At 38.9% G+C, this 21,733-nt stretch overlaps 1 protein-coding gene across 2 annotated transcripts in view; it reads right to left on the bottom strand.

Annotated features, from left to right (window-relative positions):
• Nucleotides 1-1,693: 1,693 nt before the first annotated feature.
• Nucleotides 1,694-21,733, bottom strand: part of Asap (ArfGAP domain of ASAP) — a 41,221-nt gene continuing 21,181 nt past the window's right edge. Inside the window, exons 2-17 of one of the 2 annotated variants that reach the window (XM_076805281.1) lie at nucleotides 17,168-17,240; nucleotides 16,136-16,281; nucleotides 13,991-14,245; nucleotides 13,727-13,812; nucleotides 13,383-13,539; nucleotides 13,040-13,304; nucleotides 12,296-12,523; nucleotides 11,716-11,938; nucleotides 11,470-11,650; nucleotides 11,090-11,365; nucleotides 10,875-10,994; nucleotides 10,579-10,801; nucleotides 9,894-10,178; nucleotides 9,609-9,775; nucleotides 8,657-8,725; nucleotides 1,694-6,319 (exon numbers count right to left, since the gene is read on the bottom strand). In XM_076805281.1, coding sequence (XP_076661396.1) covers nucleotides 6,104-6,319; nucleotides 8,657-8,725; nucleotides 9,609-9,775; nucleotides 9,894-10,178; nucleotides 10,579-10,801; nucleotides 10,875-10,994; nucleotides 11,090-11,365; nucleotides 11,470-11,650; nucleotides 11,716-11,938; nucleotides 12,296-12,523; nucleotides 13,040-13,304; nucleotides 13,383-13,539; nucleotides 13,727-13,812; nucleotides 13,991-14,245; nucleotides 16,136-16,281; nucleotides 17,168-17,240 — 2,970 coding nt within the window. In that variant the 3' untranslated portion in view covers nucleotides 1,694-6,103. The remainder of the gene's footprint in view (nucleotides 6,320-8,656; nucleotides 8,726-9,608; nucleotides 9,776-9,893; nucleotides 10,179-10,578; nucleotides 10,802-10,874; nucleotides 10,995-11,089; nucleotides 11,366-11,469; nucleotides 11,651-11,715; nucleotides 11,939-12,295; nucleotides 12,524-13,039; nucleotides 13,305-13,382; nucleotides 13,540-13,726; nucleotides 13,813-13,990; nucleotides 14,246-16,135; nucleotides 16,282-17,167; nucleotides 17,241-21,733) is intronic. The other variant, XM_076805282.1, reaches the window with a different exon arrangement.

Below are 21,733 nucleotides of genomic sequence, written 5' to 3'. Positions count from 1 at the left end.
GCTGCGTTCAGAGAGGATAGGAGAGTGCTCACGCCCGAGTTTTCGGCGTTCCTGTGGCGGTTGTAGACAATGTAGATTTCTGTATCGATTAATTTGTTTATATTTAGTCGTTAACATTTATTTTGTTTTTAGTTTCCTACCAACAAAATTATTGATATAACAAATTGGAACAGATTAAAATAAATACTGAAAGAGATAACACGTCTTTTATTTGGAGAAATATATTACACTCCTACAACGTCACAAAAGGTAGTGCCATCTAGCAATGGTTTGCAAGTACTAGGGTAGATGTTTTGGCATTTTGTCACAGATGACGCCACCGTCTTCTGGAAGAACAGCAGATTTATGCTTGGCGCGAATGAATTCAAAGGGAATAGCATTTAGGGAATATGTGTGAAGAATACAGTTTGATAAATTCACGCGAGTAAACAAAGAATTTCGTAGTTCTCTAAATGGTATTTATTTCTGATACATTTCACAGTTTGTGAACTGCTCAAAAGACAATTCTGTAGCGATTTATTCGCAACGGAGACAGTAAATGTTAGCACATTACCGATCATATAATATCAATATTTAGACCTGCTTCGATATTGACGAAGGCCGCATCTAAACAAGATGTCTCGTCTGATTAACTTTTCAGTAGCACGGTATTATTAGGTACGTACACGTAGGTGGACTTAATAATGTAACGGCGCTTCATTTCTGTATCGTATCTGGCTCGTGAAATCTCAAGAAACAAGAGATCCCGTATTCCTATCTGGAGAATTAATTTCTTTTCTTTTTTTTTATGGTACACATAATTCTTGACTTTTTAGATACCTACGTAACGTACGTTTTTGTATCTAGTACAAATAACTACATAATAGTAATAAATACTTATCATCTACTTAACGCTTCTTTAAATGCATGAAGTGTAATAAGTTCAGAGAACAAAGTACGTGCTCGTAGCTTCCGTTCTTTGACGAAGATTTGTGTTGGTAATACATACATTGGTAATTAGATCGTGTGATGTAGCTGTATTGTTATACGATTGTTAGAATCTCGTCTGTTTTGCATACATGCACGAAATAAATAAGTGATAAGTTAAGGGTAACTGGTAGACTATTACATCCCTTGTGTGAAAATAAGAAATCACACTAGAATAATATAAAAAAAATGTATAATCATATACATTGTCATCTTGACACGACAGTAAGTCGTGTTAAGTTATACATATAATAAATACGTTTCATAAAATCATGAAGTAACAAAAAAATTGTTTAGAGAAACTATAAAATATACATAGTTGAGAAAATAATATTGTTCTGCTCTTTGTCCCAGAAACGCTCAATTTCCATGGCAATGTATACATCACAGCAAATTTCATGCAAAGAACAGTAGCCACTCACAGTTGTCAACATCATTCTTTAAATATATCTATATAATACATACTTAAGACTATATGTTATTGTTTATCGTATGCTTAACAGTATAAACATCGATTCCTGCTCTCACCGTCTCGCTTATTTACTCTATGCACATATATACACTCACCAACTGACTCCTGTACTCTTTCAGCGTCAACCAATTTGACACTACTGTGAGACACAACAAAGACTACAAGGATATTAAAAACAGATTTAAAGGCAGCTTAATGCTAGATGGATTAGATAGTTTTTTATCTTCTCTCTCTCTCTCTCTCTCTCTCTCTCTCTTAATTACAGAGCATTACACAGCGCCGTGACCCGAAATCAAAGTTACGCTGAACCCTGTTTTCTTTTGTTTTTCCCTGTTAGAAGCGCGCATCTCGAAAGAACATCTCACGAATACAATTTTCAACACTACGAATCTGATCAGCAGATTTCTTTTTATCACCGTATAGAAATTGAACGCGCAACAAGTATTACATTTCGAATTATCTGCAAGTAGAACGGAAGGCTTTATCAGGTTTTTCCCCCAACGAACATTGACATCGTTTATTTACCGTGATCAGTACATTGCACAGATACAGTCATTGAAAAAGAGATACCCAGTGACACCATCGATCAGCATGGTGTTCTACCTGATGGTTCATCAAAACGTGTACCTTTACCTTCGCGCGTAATAACTTCACTATCCGAAAGTGTTAACACTAATTAGTAATAGTTGTCCTTATAAAAGCTTTGTCCGTTTTGTTCGAATAAAACAGTAAAGCGTTGCAAGCCTAGCCTAATTATACGTAGGAAACAACTTTGTTCCGAATACTCTACTTCTTTTCTCTTTTTCTTTTTATATATATTCACTCACAAAATTCAGTGTGCAATATGATATTGTGCAGGACCAAAAATTTAGGTGAATTAATTATTTTATTTTTCTAATCCTGCGCCAGAGGAAGTGAACGAAAAATGCATTTATATGTATATATAAAAAATATTTTACAATTCATGCGTATATAGTACGTGTATACAATTTTATTTCAGTAGAGATAATTTATTATATTTTATGTAATAAAGTATATCCTCGAAGAATAATCCAGGTAGTCAAGAAAATTTATAAATCAATATATTATGATTGTGTATCCAACTTTGTGAGTAATTATATATCTTTATTCGTTTCTTTTTTGTAATATTAGCTTTTGTTTTTCGAACAGCGGGCTAGCTTCTTGATTTCATTTTTATACCGAAAGAATTTCGTCTGTAATGTAGAGTCTCGGAGACAACGTTGGAGGAAATATTAATTCTATACCGATTTCGACTAGGCAGCAAACACGGTCCTCGACTGACCGTGGATTCACACTTTGCATTTTCTCGCATTTCTCGCATTCGAACCGATCATCGAACGATACAAACAGAACGCGACAATTATTAGCATTCACAAATATATTTGGTGACGTTCCAGAAATGTTTAAATACAAAAGAATGACAAGCGCGTTTCAATGTCAGAAGTAAAGTGGATAACTATAATTAGATCAAGGTCAACTTGATCATTCATGGTCATGTGGAAGGGGTCATGTGAGCGATCTCGAGGCGAACTCCAGGCTACTATATCCTGTTTTTCGAAAGAGCAGACCTAAAATACAGTGTGTCTGTCATAACAACTGTCCATTTCACTCCAGTTTCATGGCATGCGATCGACTGGAGTGGGCTGGACAACTATTATGGGTATCGGAGATCCTCGAGTCTCTTTTTTCAAAAAACAGACCATAACAGAAGCCATTTTGGATCTGATTAGAAGCTCCTTTGCCATTGCTTTGCACATTTCGAGGCAGAATGTCTGACCCACAACCAACCGTGATACACGCAGACCAATTATCCTCTAGCGGAGGGGTAAACACTGGTAAGAGAACCATGGAAATCTAAAAAAAAAAGTGAATTTAATACAATCTGGTTGTTCTTAATACTTTTCAAAAACTTGGTAGGGCACCATCATGATGTAAAATGACCTACGACCTACAACATGGTGATGAGCAACACCCTGAATGATGGCAACCCCGTTGTCTTTTGCGAAGCTGCCTAACCACGCGCAAAAGAGCCTACAAACATGAAGGGTGTTAGGATGACATACAAGATTTAGCATTTAAAGAGATCATCGTTGGGCGCCATAAAATTATTACCCCTCCACTTTTCATATCTGTTCATGCAAATCTGCATGCATTCAGCTATGCACGCTCTGTTTCTAACTGCACAGTTGGACAAGTTTCAAATAAATTATTAATGTAACATTCACACCAAATACATTTTTACCGTATCAATCGAACGAAGTTTCCGTTTCTGTCTGTTAGATTAAATGCAATCACGAATATATGAATAATTTACAAAGCTTTTTATATTAATTAATTTTCTTCTCCATAAAAAGGTTTTACAAGAATACATTCTCATTCGAATCAACAATCGTTCTCCATTTATGAATAATATTTGATTTATTTGCAACCTCGAAAAATGCAATTTAATTAATGTGATTTTTGTTATCAGAAGGCATGACCTTGAGCGGCCATAACGACTTTGATCCAATTATAGAGGCAACGGCGGCCATAAGCAAATTTACAATCACCTAGAGGAATTATAGTTCCGTAGATTAAGCTAAACAGCTGTTTCTTTTCATTTGCGAACGTTTCTTTGGTCTCGTGTATATATTTCAAGTGAAATAAAAATAAATTTTTAATTCGCTTCCGGCGCATAATCATCATTGAGTCGCATACACAGCTCTAAAACTCTTCGTCCTTTCTTCCCTTCTGTAATATTCTCTTCATGTACATACTTAACCGCTAATAAACCTCTAATTTCAATAATTCTATTTCCGCAAGATATACATATATTTAAATATATATCCATTGTGAGACGCGCGTGGTGTGTGTGTGTGTCCGTATGTACGTGTGTAAACGCGTAATTATGTATGTACTAACAAATAATATGGCATTACAAAAATGTACATACAGTCGTAACGACGTGATCCTTATTAATCGAGTATGCTAATAATACTATCGGTGTCATGCAATATTTATGTCACATTCTGTCCTTCATAGAAGTTGAGGACCTGTTTTTTTAAAAACATCCTAGGTTTACTGTTTAAACGTCAGTTACGTGTCGTTACGACGAGAATCATTATGAATTTTCGATCTTTCCCTTTTCTTTTCTCTCCTAGAACGCGACTGTATAAGAGTATAGGAATTATACTCGTAATTGGCAGTACAGAAAAGTGTGCGCCAGATATTTTAAGACTTGCGTATTAGAGATTAGACCATTTCTCATCGACCCTTTCATTCCATTTCACACACTCACGCACGCACCCGCGCTTCCGTCTTGTTTTGTAGTTCTGAATTGTGCACAGTTTGCCGAACATAATCATCATTACGAACAACGAATACCTCTTCTACCTAGTAGAATCGATACCAGCCAGCAAGATAAACCAGTATCCGCTGCATTATCTCTCGTTATAAACGAATTACTGTATGATTCACGGCAAATGGACTGTCCGATCATGCATCGCCTGTCCGGCCACCAATGCACGCGTACAACAGTGCCACTTAGCGTGGAATTTGTTCGTTAACCCGATTCGTAATACTAATGATTCATACTGAAATATATCTTATATCACATTTTTGTTAACATCGGCCTTAAAAAACCGTGAACAGTCCCCTTTCCAGTCTTTCGATTACGAAAGCGTCAGCCGAAACCATTCACTCGACGCACTTCTCCCTGAACTTCGTCTTCAAACCGATCCATCCATCCTTTCGTATCAAAGTTAATCCGTGAAATCGAACAATTTACTCGAGGCCATTCAAGGGATCAACCCACCGTATCATATAGTTCCTTTTTGCATAGTTCAATGAATTTTCAGCACCTTCTGGCCATTTGTTAGATACACGAGCAAGGGGTACAGCAAATAAGCAGGTGGACCAAGATTTTATGACAGTCCTTAAATAGCATCAGTACAAAAGAAAAATACATACAAATGGCGGGAATTCAACCAATAAAAGTTGATAGACATTGCAATGGGATTTACCTCTCAATGGCCAGGAGTGACCAAAATGTTCCAACGCGTAATGCAGTCAAATTTGGATCTCTCTTTCTTTCATTTTCTCTTTTTTTCGAAGGATAAAACTCTGCATACTTTTCATTCGCCTATCTCATAGGCAGCCTGATTTTGCTCCTCCTCTCCTATTTCAAGTGAACCTTGCTCCAAAAGCTCTGAACAACATTAAGTCCAACGTACTCGTATAACAGAGTGCCAATGCAGGACCAAACCATAATTCTTAACCGACGAACTGATTGTCATCCTATCCAAGACACTGTTGCACCATGGCAGATAGCGATTTATGGACAATAGCACTTTGAGTGAACTAGAAAGGCAATCGAAAGAAATCAAGTCTTTTTTTTTTTTTTGTAGAACCGAGCTTCGAAAGTTGTCAAGATGAAAGATAGACGTAGATATACATATAAAAGTTCAAGGCCTACGGGTCTTCTATGGGGGTATGACGGTTGTGGAGAAGGAGGTGTCTGCAGGGAGCATGATCTCCACGCTTTCTTTTTCTCTCTTTCTCTCAATCCTTCGGCCTACGCATCCAACTTTTCCTGCCGAGGCTTGCGACACTCACGGTGCTGGCAGTACTGGAGACACTTGCCAATGAGTTCAGGCTTACCGAATGTTAATCTTGGAACATGTGTACGAAACTGATTGGGAACATTCCTCTGCGTTCCGGGGCTCGCTCCAACGCGCCCTCCATCCAGTTATCATCGTCGGTCTGCTCGTTGGTGACGATGATCACTTCCCCTTCCCGGAAGGACAATTCGTCTTCATTGTCCGCTTCGCAGTCGTACAGAGCTCGACAACGTCTTAATCCGCTTAAGGTCGACGAGGTCGGCTAAAAATTAACGAATGCAAGATTAGAATTAATGCGTCAAAGTGTGAATGCTCGTTTTAGTTCTCCATGGATGAAGCAAGCACTCTTTAACCCCCTGACGACCAACATCACGTAACACAAACATAAATATGCCAGCACGTAACCTCTTTCTCACGCAGTTCAATATTTGATTTTCAACTATTGTCTCTGGAATACCTAATTTCCTCTTAGATGTACCAAGAAATATTTTAAACACCAATCTTGTGTCTCATTAACTAATAGACGACTTGTCTTCGCCATTTGCAGTGTTTGAGGAATTTAATTTTGAAGAGAAAGGCAAGTATTTCACTTTAAGAATTTTTTCTGCTTCAATTATAAAAAGTAACAATTGCGAACAATTCTTATGTACAATGATTCTGTAAACTCTCCCAAACACAACAGCGAGTTTTTCTAACATTGCAAACATTTAAGCATGTTTAAAAAATGTTTAAAGAGGTCAAGGTGCCTTAAACGCACCAATTTTCTCAGACATTTTTTTATTTAGTTTAAAAATTAAGGGTCCGAAGCTAAATTATTTACACTTCGTAATAGAGCAGATTCTTTCATTGGAATCTGTCTGGTGTCAAAGGGTTAACTTCTAAGAGTTGACAGAAACAAAGAATGCTTCCTTAAATCACAAAGACAGCTAAATTGGAAATTCTAGATAGAGAAGACAAGAGGGAGACAGTTTGTTTCAAAGAATGTATGCAGATCGTGCACAGTTAATTAAATATTGTTTGACTTGTTTCTCTTTTTTTTTACCATTATGGGAACCATGCATAGAAGAAACTGTTTTCATAGAATGTAAGATTGTATTAAAATGCTAATACATGGCCTATTACTTATTACATAAAAATTACGTACATATTAATTTTTTCTAATTTATGTATAATGGAACTATTTATCCATTCAGTATTAGAGTGTATTAACTATTACTGTGTAAGTGACATTTTTATACAGTATTTCATGCATATTTTTAATTGTTTTTCCTATTAACATAACTCTAGAAATTGACAATAGTTGTTAAACTGTTTTTCACATGGTAGTACATATCCTTTAATTGTTTCTGTCACATTTCTAATTAGGTACACCATAACATCGATTTTGTCGAAAAATATTCTATGTTATTTAATCCAATACATCTATTCTTTCATTACTTTATGTACACTGAACTAGAATTTCCAATAATATGCATCAATTTCATGCCTGTTATAAATATTGCTTAGACTAAGTCCTTAGATTTAAGCTATCAATACAATGAAAAATTACAAAGTGGAAGATAACGGGTTATCTTGACGTATGTAGGTATTTTCTTCGTATATTGCGAAAAATAATCCAAGATTAACACGAGTAATAATTGCTCATAAAATTAAATTTGAGAATGTTCGAAACAATTCAGATAGATTAAGTAATAGATTAGCTGTCGCATCTCGTGATTACAATGACATAATTTAGACAATGTATGAACCACAACATTTTGTTTTTGCAACTGCTTGCATCCACTTTGTGAGTTTATGGGGGTAGTTTACACCAGAGTAATTATATAAGGGCCCAGTGCGTTCAAGTGCTATTGTTAACACAAATTTGGAAGGCTCATGCGAGAATTAACTTTCAAAGCATCCTAGCACAATATACTTTGTCCAATATTAAAATTACGTCGACATATAGGATTTGTACACAGGAAGCTCGAGTGTTAGTCATTCAGTATAGTTAATTATTATGTATATTTTCACACGTTGTTTACTCGTTAAAAATCGCACAGTAGAAATCCAGGAAATAATAATGTAGTTTCGATTATAACTGAATAAAACAATTGTTTAGAATCATAGCACGGACAACAGATCTGACGAATCGAAATGAAATGTTATTCTTACGAAAATTATGCCCAAAGCATTGACAATGAAAAAACGATTGTTACGGACAGCACGACTGATCATGCAAAAGCATTGCCACACTTGAAAGGATAACTATACTATTTGATATATTTTATCTTTATGATTAATTCGACTGAGTCATTTTATTCGTACAAGTGTTTAAATTTTTAATAAATGCACAAACACGAAAATTAAATCAATTAATTTGAACATTATAATTTAGTATTGTATGGTTTTTTGTACGAATGGAAAAAGAGCTTTTTGGTATGTGATAAAACAAGAAAAATACCAACTGTATGTGTAAAAGAGAAACTTCTAAATTTTAATTCTTGTGTGTAAATATATATTGTTGAGTGAAAGGTATTTTTTTGTTTGAATATTTTATAACAATCTTAAAACACGTTTCAAGTGTAACAAGCTGTAATGTGGGATGGCTGATGTTTACCAGATTCAGATTTGGGAGCATAGATGAAGGCTCCTCGGCGTAGCTCTCTAGTCTGGACCGGTCCCTTCGCTGTACCAACAATGGTTAATAACAAACCATAAAGCACTGTCTTTGAAATGCATGCACTATCTAAATACCGATTTTCTTAAAGATCACAATGTTTCTCAAGTTCTTGAATAAAAAACTAGTGTTTTCGAAACTTCAATTGTCTCGATGCAGACTCTATCAACGCGATTAAAAGATATCTATATAAGATAATTAATTTTTGTAATCATATTATCATCAAATTAGAAATTATTTATTTTGTAAGAACAATTATTAGTTGAATGGACAATTTAGAAATATGCTCCAGCTGTCTTTTGAGATGACACAGATTAATGAATTATGCAACATGAAAGAATGGATGTGCATTATAATTACTGCAAAGATTAGAGAATGTAAAAATGTGGTGGACATATGATGCTCGTGATTAATATGTAATCTACTGAAAATTACTGATACTATACGTATGTGATTAATATGATTTGCGAAGTACCATCGTTTATGAGAAACTATTATATCAACTACTGCATGGGGAAAGTGGAAGGAGTAACACCGTGTTAGTTAAAATTTTCTGCGATTAGTGACGCTGTTAAATGAACAATAATGACTTGAATGGATGTATATACAGACACATACAGTGTTAAAGGAGATGTTAGAAGTCTACCGGCATTGATGATTGCGCCAAATAAAATACAAATAAAACGTCATTCGCTTTAGCGTGAAAAATAATAAATGTCTCAGTAGGATTTAGCATTACATATCCGAAAATAAAATGAGAAAAAAAATGTATACAGGAGAGTATTCCCTGATTTCATTTTTCAACGTCTCGTCCCTCCTCTCGAGGTCTCATGTTTCATATAAAATATTTCATAATCTCGTCGATAACTTACACGAATGATTCGCAGCTTACCTTGCGCGGAGGCGGAACAGGATTACCCAAACCGTGATCCGAGCACATTGAACTTAATGACTCGCTACTGCGGCCATTGCTCAATCTCGAGGAATTGATGCCCGAAGGCGCCGGTGGCGGAGGATTTCTCGGTCGTTGAAGCGTCGAGCTGTTCACTTTGTCAGCGCCTAACAAACAGACGAGACACAATAAATCCTGAGAAGAAAACGGGTGCGGAACGTTTGGTAAGGTTACCCGAGCCAGGTGTCAGTTCGTAGAGAAGTTCGCATAAATTTTCAAACGCACCGTGTCCCGTTGAAGAATCTCCACTGGGCGATCTTTTATGATGCTGACTGTTTAATGTATTTAACGCATGTGGTAGAGTATGTAAAGAATGCCCAGCTAAGATCGGTTCGCTCGTTGTACGGCTATGCGTCGACGCTGCTAAGGACGCGGACGAAGGTAGTGTACCATAATGAGAGGAGGGTATACCACCTGTACTTCCGGCCGGTGGTGGTGGTGGCGGAGCGACACGTTTCTTCAAAGACCCATGGATATTCACTGAAATGTCTGGAGCCATGGGTGCGGGTACTGAAACAGAAAATGTCAATTAGTTCATCTGTATATGATGTGCACACATTAAAATTGTCACAAAAGAATTCAATTTAACGGGATTGATCCTAGGACTTCTAGGTGTCAGGATCTCACTTCACCGCCGCGGATACTTCAACTTTAATTATTTATACCTTTAAATCTATCAGTAGCTACGGCTAAATATTCCAGATACAGCGGATTCCGGATATTTGAGACACATAAGGACCGGTGTCCTTTGACCCGATTATGTGACGGCCCCAATTAGGCGAAGAATCTTAAAAGGGACAATCCTGAAGTGACATCTCCAGATCGTTTAAAATAAAATCCCTACTACGAGTAGTGAGGGAGTGGCAAGAGTGCTGAGGATATGACGTAAAGCGTTAACTCATGGCCGTACCAGCAACAGGTTTCCTTGCTTGTGGTGGAGGTGGCGGAGGCATTTGTTGCCTATTTGTCGAGGCACTTGGCGAAGAACCGCTTTGCAAACTGTCGCAAGTGCTACTTCGACTTCGCAGTGTCACTGGTGAGTCTCCTGACCCAGTGCCCCCGCCACTGCCACCACCGCCCACATAAGATGGCGGTCTACTGCGGGATTTCTTCTCTGGCGTTAGACATCCATTCTACAAGGAACGATTGAAGTATAAACAACAACCGTAGTCAAAGAATTTAGCTATTGATCTTCTATGATCATACCCTGTCCTCTATTATTGTCTCGTCATCAGAAAAATCAGTGGAGCCTTCATCGTGTGAGAGGTTCCACTCAATGTTAACATTGTCGAATAACGTTTTCTGCCTCTGCAGAGCGTGACTCAACTGAAAACAATGCAACATTTTCAATTGCGTTTTATGGGCTTTATAGTATTATTAGGGGAGGTCCACCACTTAATGATTTAATGTCAATGATTTACCAGTTCTTTGCAAGTATGGTGGCCCATCTCTTGGGCAATATCAAGCGGAGTTTTATCCTGTTTGTTCCGATGCGTGGGATCGGCGCCTGCACGCAGCAACAATTTCATCGCCTCCGCTCTGTCGTGCCTTGCACAAAGGTGCAATGCAGTCTCTCCGTCGACAGTGGTCCTGTCTATACCGCCTGTCGACATGTTCTGAACTAGGAAGTCAACAATGTGTAAACTATTCCCCATCTCGCGTAAAATGGCTAAATGCAAAGCCGTTTCACCCACATCCTACAATAGAACAGTAATGTTTTAATCAAGGGCCACATATTCTCCAGTCGAACAGGTGTAAGTAAACTTCTGAAAGTTCAGCATCGATTGAAATGAAACTTTACCGAAGTAGGTAACGGCGCCGCCAGATCCACGTTCTCAGCATAAACTTGCAGAAGTTGTTGCAGGTCACGATTATTTACAGCGTGTTCTAGATCCGAGAGAAGATCCCTTTCATCCGCGCATGTGTTCATCACGTACCTCTTGTCTACATACTTGGCTCTTATAAAGTCGTATCTCTCTTCCCTGTTCGGTAGAATATAAGTTAGGAGATAAAACGAATGGGGCTGAGGATATATGGTTGTACTTACATGGTCGATGTTGGAGCTGGTTTGTGGTTGTGATGCAACGTTGCTTCCATCACTTCGTTGAACGCCTGGTTAGTCATATGTCGTGCAAGGAGCAGTTGAGCTGTACCCACATTGTCGAGTGTCAGAGACTGTATTCTGGATATGTGTACTCCTAGATCTCGGTGAATACCACTGCATTCTATGCAGACGATTATGCCGAAATTTGTAGACAGCCACGTAGCATCTATAAAATATCAAATGATAGTCATTTTCAATATCTGCAACAAACGGTTATTATTTGTTTACCAATACCACAGTACTAACCGCTACCACTCCCCCCCCCCCCAATCAAGTCTATTACTGTTTTTATTTTATTGTCTTCCCATATGTTCTCAATTGACTATAATGAATTTAGAGGGTGTTCCAAAAATGTACTTCCTTGAAAGGGGCGATTCCTGAGGTCATTTGAAGTAACTTTTTTCTTTGTGGAAATGTTCACCGCAGCTGTGTTGAGGAGTTATGCGAGAATATTTTCGCAAAGGAAAAAGTTACTTGAAATGACCTAACGTTCGACCTCTAAAACGAGTCCCATCAGATTTACCATTTTGCGAGGAGCAATCACAGCACTGATCATTCCCTGGTAACCTCATAACGCATCGAATCACGGCCTGTTGTAGTTCAACTAAACTTGGATTCCCAGAACCAGCCTCTGCTTTGCCACTGGCATCGAATGCTCGAAGCAGAGCGCGTTCTTTGCAGTTGACCAGAACGGACATCCATGCTCGTTGATCTGCCTCGTCTTCCGCTTGGAAATGGTACGTCCTGTTGTCTGAAATACCACAAGAAGTTAGCCAAACCGAATTTATGTTAACCCTTTGCACTCGGAACTATTTCAACTCAGAAACCAAACATTTTTTCCGACTTCAAATATTTCCTTTCATTTTACGCATGTGAACCTGATACAAGTTATCCATAGAATACTTAAACATTTAGTAATTTATTGACTATAAAAAAATTGAATAATGTGAAAAATATTTTGAACGATACAGCAATTTTTAGTGGCGCCTCAGAGTCGCCACTCGGATGCTAAGAGTGTACGTTTGACGTACCGGAATTCATTATGCTAAATTCTAGCGATAAAATAAAACAAGGCTAGAAAAATGCAAATAACGAACATCTGACTTCGACGATACGCAGCATCATAAACGCATCGTGATTCATAGATCTTTTACGAGGCACTGAATAATCGCCGGTATTAATGCGTTAAATATATGTTAACATATGCACGTAGTGACACAATGACACATATTTTTCGCAGGTTCGTCCATCAGTTTGAACTACTCACAGCTAATGAGATCGAAACCCCGCTTGTCATCCGGTACTAGCTTGATTTGGCAGGTTAATAAATTCACTCGTGTGGGTGGTTTATTTTCGTCCGCGTGACAAATATCAAGATAACCCTCCGCCTGGACAGCACACCTTCTCTTCTGCCATACTCTCCTCATTTTACCCTCGCTCTTTTTCAGAAGGTGTCCGGAACGAGTGACGCCATGCTGCTTATCTCCTTGCAGTTGGTGAAGCGAGTACCCCGCATTCGCGTTTACGTTTAACTGAAAAAACATACTGTCTTGAATATTCATGTCTACAAATTTGTTGTGTAAGATTCAATATGGTCGTTCGAGGTTTACTTCTTTGTCGCAGCCGGAGCTCCTGAGGAGGTTCCTCAGCTCTGTCAACCGCCTTCTCTCTTCGTCCTGCGTTTGCCTAATCTTCTGTAGCTTCACGCTGAGGTCAGCCACATAGGAACCGAAGTGTTCGATGGTTTTTAGGCCGTCTTGAAAGTAACTGGAAAATGGAAGTTCAACATTACGATATTTCTACTGATGGATATACTAAAAAATCCGTAAAAATTACGAAATAATCGGTAGATCGGTGTTACACAATTGTGCCTTTTCCAAGAAGCTGTTTCCACCTCTTGAGGCTCTTGTTAACTAAGAAACGGTTTGACTAAAATATTCGCCATGAATCTTACTTGGTTTGCGCATGGTAATATTCGACTAGATGCTGAAGTAGTTCAATTCCCTTCTTGGTTTTGATTTCGTTCACCTTGATCAGATACTGTAACAGAGACGCGGACGAGGCCGCTTGTCAAACGATCGTCGCAATAAATACGCAGAGAGAGAGAGAGAGAGAGAGAGAGAGAGAGAGAGAGAGAGAGAGAGAGAGAGAGAGAGAGAGAGAATGAGATATATAGAATTACTGTGATTCGTTCCGGAGACGATTTAGGGGGCCTCACCTCGCACATTTGCAATTGAAACAATCGTCTCTCCTTCTCCATCTCATCGGCGATCTCGGCCGGCGTCACTTCCGTCCGAATGAGGCCAGCCTCTTTCGCGTGCTGCTTCTTCTCCTTCTCGATTTTCGCATATTTCGCCTCGTAGTCCTTCCACGCCTTCTCGAACGGTCTCTTCAGGTCGCCTTTGACTCCTCTCAGATCCCCCTTCAGCACCGAATCCAGGGGGAACATCACGATGTTGTTGATGTTCTGCATCTGTCCATAAATAATTCATGCGTAACATTAATCGCGCAATTTTGGGCAAACAGGAAGGGACGCTGCTCAATATCAGCTGGGCAGATAAGGTACAAGTAACAATTTTCAAAGGGAACGACTGGCCAATTCGACGAAAAATATTTGAATAAAGTTCCGAAAATCGGTCAAATCCGATTGAGCTGAAATTTGGTAGATAGGTTCATTTTGCATCAAAAACATGTTTCCCAAAAGGATTTTTGGCGATTCGAAAGATTTTTTTTATCATACTAACATCATTTCCTACCTTATTTGACACTCACTAACCTAAATCAGACTTAACCAAAATTTGTCGGTAAGGTAGAAAATGATACATTTTTTTTTCGAGTCACCAAAAATCCTTTTGAGAAGCACGTTTTTAATGCAAAATAAGGCTATGTGCAAAATTTGAGATCAATCCGATTTGACCAATTTTCGTAACTTCGGCCAAATATTTTTCACTTTAGGATATAGCTAATTCTCTTAGTAGGTTGATTAATCCTTTGACATACAAAGACTTCTTGATCGTGTCATGCATTTATTGGGTCATTGTTTATGATACCGTAAAATATTGTTTAACTCCTTGCACTATGATTTATTTTACGGTTGTAGTTATTGGAACTTCTTTTTCTTAGAAGAAGGAAGTTTATATTTATTGTATACCTACGCAGTCACCAATGCCTATACATCGACAACAACAAAATAGAATTTTATTAATAACTAGACTACGGATCTTTATGTACAATAAAAATAGTTTTCATTAATTACAAGACATAGGAACCAAATGGGAATTTATTCCTCTCTTTAGTGGTTTTATCGAGGTGTACGAAATATATTGATAGTCTTAAATTCTTGTAATATTTTTATTGTTTGAAATTACACCCTCCCATTGTTATCATACATGCATAAAATCCGCAGCCTATTAATAACATCGCTAGTCTGGCTCGATGTTAAAGCACAAATGGTTAATATTGACATCAAATATTTCCAGCAACATGTTTATTATCGCTCCACGAATATATTTGTTTTGAATTTATATGAAAATTCATTGTCAAGCTTACACAAACGATGAGTTCAATAATAAATGGTACCTTTTGTCACATCAAATTTCGTTTAATTCGTATGTTGAAGGGGCTAACGTTAATTAATGGTTCTTAAACTGTGGAATTTATTTTATTTATTCATGACAATGTGGGTGAAATATGATAAACCAAGAAAGATTAAAATAGAAGCATTTATCGATATAATGTCTTCAACTTGTTAAAATTGTTAAGGACAGAGACATTGTTATTTAGCTCCTGTTCGTTGTAATTTATACAGAAAATTTTTGCATGAATATTCACAGCCTAAAGTCGGTTGCATGCTTTATGTAAAACTGACAACTGTTCTATTTATAACTGATTGGTTTCATTCTGAAAATTACAAATTTTAATGGAGTCGAACCGGTTTGACTCGGGAAGAGGATTTCGGAAGCAATGAAACCAAAGTTTTGTCATATATTTCCCAAAAAATATGTTAACGGTTTCGCTAAAAAAAATTTCCAATTTTGTACGTGTATTTCTAAGGATAATTTCTACCGGTATAATTGCAATTATAAAAGAATGTTAACCATCGACGGAGCATAATCCCGCAACAGAAGTCAGTATAACATGTTGCAACCGGTAAATCGGACATTAAACCGCGGAATTGTTTCAGCGAACGAACGAGGAAACGAAAATTAGCAGAAGGTGCACTTGAATATAAACTACGACATAACCGGTCTTCCCCCGTGAACAGTTGCGAATTATTTTCCTGTGGAATCTGTTTCAAATGAATAATTTATTGTTACGTAAAGAACGGAACGACCGGGGCAGAAAGTACGGCGTCCATACGCACCAGCGTTTTCATTAGAGCACTCAATTCTTTCGTGACGACCGCAAACTTTAAGAAAGCGGCGCCGATATCCGGTTCCTGTTCTTTCAGCGCCGCATCGCCGAGCCTTTCCAACGCCCTTCCAAGGTACACCTCGTTATCGACGTGAGCTGTTGCAGAACAGAATAAATTGATCTTTAAAAAACATCGCTAAAAAAAACCACCGGGATATCGTTTATATGCTCATTCATTTACAACGGAAGCAATTAAAACGAACGTTAAATCACGAACGCCGTATGCGAAAAGAGTTAAGCGGAAAAGAAATCGCTTAAACATTTCTCAAGCTTCTCATGGTTATAATAATTCTAATTTCTTCAAAATCTATAACTATCGTATGAGCCAACGTATTGGCTACAACAGAACTTTATTTCCTTTCGAATCAAAAGGGTTCGCATTTAGTAGGACTTGGTTGAAATGTTCATCACGAGTAGACTGCGGATTTCATGCAAAATTTAAAGCAGTGAACATATCAAAAATATTTAAGGACACCATTAGTTCCAGCTGAATAAAGTAATTAAAAGAAGAAATTTTTATTTGGCCCTTATGTCTTGCAATCGATGCAAACGTTTGTTATTTTGCATAAAGATCCGCAGTCTACGAGCCTGACTCGCTATTATACGGCGAAGGGTTACACTCGCAAAAGAATTTTTCTCGGCTTCTTTTTCTACGAACTCCCTCGTGAAGATTTACATATTTGCACGACTGACCCGAACGGAAGTGTCCAACGTGAGAAATTAAGTATCTTGCAGTCTCAAGCCTCGTGTCCCATAAGAGGCTTATTTGTTTAATTAAAGGAACGAAGAACGCGAGATGGGATAACGCTGATCCAGGTAGAAAAACACGCGAAAACCGGCAGAAACTTCCATTTAAACGGAACGGCGGTCATTAAACGCTTTGAGAACTCCTCGCCGTTACGAAGGCCAAGCAGAGTAAAGAGGGGAAATCGGAAACTTTCATCCGATGTCTGATTATTTTTAAGCCGGCCGTGCTACTCACCGTTTCCAGAGTTGTGAATGGCTTTGATCGCTTTCTTCAGCTTCGTCAGGCCGTCCCTGTCGAAGTCCAGCGTCTGCAACAATTCAAAACAACTCCGTTATCTCCTTTTTTTCAAAATCTACGAAGATCAAGCTGATAGAACGTCCGACTGTTTTAACACTGTATCTACGAGGCGCCGAAAATTACTATTTTATAATACTTCATAATGGTGACCCAAAAATGCATTTCCTTGAAAAGGACGATTTATGAGGTCATTTGAAATAACTTTTTCCTTTCCGGAAATGTTCTCCGCCGCTTCGTTCAGGAGCTATTAACGAAAAACACGGACCAATCAGAGCGCGGCTACAGCAGACGGATTCCAGCTCGGCCAATGCCAACGCCACGCTCAGCGGATCTGTCGCCGAGCCGGAATTTATCTGCTGTAACCGTGCTCTGATTGGTCCGTGTTTTTCAACAAACATAACAAAGCCGCGGAAAACATTTTCGCAAAGGTAAAAGTTACTTCGAATAAGTTCAGGAATCACCCCATTCAACATTTTTGGAACGCCCTGTATAGAACGACAAGAACGTATTTATTTAGATCTTTGACGATTTTTATCACGATACATGTCCAAAGGAATAAATCTGTTGAACGATTCCAATAATCGAGGATTAAAGAATTCCGTACCCGCCATTTTGTCGGCGGTCGTAGCTCTAGTATTAAACCTTGTAAGTAGGTTACGAATTTTTATGCGAAATAAAAATTGTCTGATTTAATTGCACGGTACAAGAGCTACATAGATGTTCAGTTTATTTTTTAGTAATTTTAACGAGTTGAAAATGGTGCAACAGTGCTCGTCAATTTTCTTGAACGTTTTCACTATTTTCGATCTACTATTTTGGTCATAAATGTATAAAATTCGCAGTCTACTTATAAGTCTTTTATTCTTGTCACGACACGAGGGAAGAATGAGGGTTGAAGATTGATTAGGGGAGCATGAAAGAAACAAGCAATATCCTACATCTATTTATGAGAACGATACCTCAAGATTCTAAAGCAGTTTCATTTTTTCAGGGCATTTTAATAACCGTAAAATTGGAAATAAATATTCCTATTCAATGATACGTATATTTTGTGAAAATTTTAATTGTTTGGCAGCTAACTTGTCAAATATCTCCATCGTGTCTAACATAATTTCGTTTGGATCAACGCTGGTCTCAGAGAATTATATGTTTAAAATTTCAATCTTCTTGCAGCTAACTTACATTCAGTGTCGCCAGATTAGGGGAAAAGGTTACCCCCTCTCAGTCAGTACAGAAGAAACGTGTCACGTGACCGGGCCGCGACGGTACCGCGGTGGAAGGGGAAGTTAGAGTGGGGGAGAAAGTCTTGATCTGGCGACACATCATCAAATCTGTTCATTGTATCTAACATAATTTTGATTAGATCGAGGCTGGTCTCAAAGAATCACGTCTCAAAATTAGTGGATCAAAGCGAACAGAATTTGAAAACTTCAAGAACATTTTCCACGGTACACTTCCCCGCTCAGTTCACCCGTATCGATCGCAGAATTACTATACCGACAAGCATGATCGTAAAAGACTGCAGATTTTTATGCAGACTAAAAATTGCCTGAATTAATTCCAAGACACAGGAGCTACCTAGACATTTATTTCTTTTCTCAATAGTTTTAACGATTTGATAGTGATGCAACAGCATTTTCAAATTCTTCAAATATTTTCACTGTTTCGTAATTGATCGTGTTTGTCATAAAATCCGCAGTCTAAATCATCGCGCGCTAGAACGATGGGCACCGCCGGTGGGTAAAATGTAAATTTCCTCTCGCGGAGGTATTTCGCTCGTTTTTGCCAGATAATTTCCAAATTCCCCCGTGCTTTTCAAAGGGCACGAAACTAAACGTTGTGTACGAGCAACAAACGTTATCGCAATGCGCGGAGAACGCTCGCTCTCGCGCGCGCGCGTTCTCGAAGCAGAGGGGGCCTTCCACCGGCTGTTAAACGCGAGAAGGCAAAGCAACAACAAGGAGGAAAGGAATTCCCGAGCAGAACGACGACGGCGATACATTTTATCGGATCACGCTTCGCCGAGCGGAAGATTCGTATATCTTCGTTCCTCGCGGCGCGGCGCGCTCTCGGCCGCTTCTTATCGGAGCAGATTTTTGCGTTCCGTGGCTCGCGCTCGCGCGCTTTCACGATTTTCAATAAACCGCGGGGGTACGACGTTGTAAAAGTGTATTGGAATCCCGATGTACGATTCCCGGCAGTCGGCTAAAGGAATCGCAATTAAATCCACCTATCGCCCGATGTTGCACCGAGCAAATTTCAGCTGCTTATCTTCGACTGAAAAGGCTTACGCTGCCTCCTCGGGTATTTCACCCGTCGTTCCTTTTTCCACGTTTTGGAAAAAAAAAACTTGGAGAACTTTCATATATTTTGCAAATGAGATGGGATTGATTTTTACATTCATGTTCGTTTACAGTTTGGTAGGAGGAGTGTGTTCACAGCGGCTTGCATTCTTAAAGGATGATTGTTTACATTAACACTACCTTATCTCAGATTCACTTCGTACACTTCGATCTAGATGCAGTTTGACCAGTTTGGTAATGTTGTAGACGATACATTCTCATCGAAATCATTTTCTTTTTTGTATGAAATTTTTGAGTTTAGCTGGTCGCTGTTTCAGGGGATGATTCCTCACATCAACAGAAGCTAATTTCAACTTCCCTCTACAAATTTTGTGCTAGATAGTATTATTTAAGATAATAGATAACACTATATTTTTATTATGCATACTTGTATATGGTATTATATTCTTGTATATTGCGTAAATTATATTCTAATAAATTCTCGTAAATTTTGCTATACGCATACTCGTGCATTACATCACCCATATTCTGACACACTATTCTAGACCTGCAAAAATTTATTAAAAGGAAAATTTCCTTTCTATTTCACTTCCGTTTCTCGCAAACAACGCGGAAAATCATCTTGCGCAGAGCTCCGCAGTCTATTTATCGCTCGCAAAGGTCGACGAACGGCTCCTTCAACCCCTGCGGGGTGATCCAAGGCAGGTATACACCAAGGTGTCATTAACTTTGCAAGAATCGTTGCAACACGTGGCGAGAGGTATTAATAAATATTGCGCGGTGCTCGAAGCGTTAATCAATCCGACAGGTTCGCCGATCGGCGTTAATTAGAAGGAGGGGTTGCGACGCGTTCGAGCGGTCGCGTTTTCGATTCTTTTAATTATCGTCGCGGAACTCGACGGTCGTATATAGTAATCGACGGTCGATCAGCGTACATATATCGGGGATCGCACGGAAACCGGATCCTCGGTGAAAACACCGACGCACCGCCATATGCCTGCTGAATGCAAATTCCGGAAGAGACGCGGTCGTCGAGCAAACTACCGTATCAGCGCAACGTGCTCAACGACGGGCCGTGACGTGTCGCGATATACCTTGATGCGATCACCTGCTGACACCCAGCAAACGAAGAAGAAAGACGGAAACACCACCCTCCAGTCACCGTATTGTATGCTACAATACGCGCGTTCCTCGACCGAGAGCCCATTCAACGACCCTCCGGATCGAAATGTCTGATATTTATCGGCCGATCGACGTCTAGTCACTGTTGGACCCCTTTATCCTAAGCGGACGAGGGTGTCCTCGCATTTAGGGCTCCTCAATGTTCAGTCGCGGAACGCTATTTCACAAAACCGTTAATTTTCATTTTCACTTCAATCGAGCCAAAGTAAAAATTACTCTATTACAGCAAACGCCTGGTCTGACCTCCCGACAGGGTCGCCAGATTAGGGGAAATTGACTCGAATCGAGGGAAAAAAGCTCGCTGCCAAACACCGGATTAGTCAGGTGACATTGTGACACGTGCACGACAGAGACAGCGTCGGAGACAAGTCTTTATCTGGCGACGCTGCTTTTGTAAATTGTAAACTGTTGGAACTCGTCATCTAACAGAAGAGAAAAATTTTACTTCACGTCCTCTACTTCAGTTCCAAACAAGGAACTTCGTTTGTATCCAACTTCTTTCGAATCGCGACGGAAAGAAGTTAAAGAAAAACATACCATTGTTTGAGCGGAAACATTTCCACCATATTCGTACTGAGACTGTTTTGCAAGCGTTTTCAAAAGGAAAAACTGTGGGCGAGATTCAACAAGGTCGCTGTTACTAAATCCGACCCTAATGTATGCGCACAACGATAGAGTATTGTGTAACATGATTAAATAAGGCTGTATCCTTATTGATAGTGCGTTTATCGCGCCGCGTCGGTGTCGACTGAGGCTTCGCCATGCATAATGCAATGTCCTTCAATATTTGAACGGTTTTTTACCACAAAAGTTGTTCTTTAGATTTTCGACGTTGTCGATAAATCAAGGATCGTTACGTAAAATTTCCTGTCGACCAAGCCGGTAGTTAAATAATTTCTTTCTCCTCTTCGAGTCAAACATACAGTAGAGACCTCACCAAATTTTCGAGTTATCTTTCATTTTATTTTGTTAATGGGCGTTGCCAGGTGGTCTGATCAGTGTAATTGTTAATTACTGA

This window comes from Halictus rubicundus, chromosome 2 (assembly GCF_050948215.1).
Source record: "Halictus rubicundus isolate RS-2024b chromosome 2, iyHalRubi1_principal, whole genome shotgun sequence".
Taxonomy (NCBI): Eukaryota; Metazoa; Arthropoda; class Insecta; order Hymenoptera; family Halictidae; genus Halictus; species Halictus rubicundus.
Note: the sequence above shows the minus strand (reverse complement) of the source record. Positions and strands in the feature narration are given on the sequence as shown.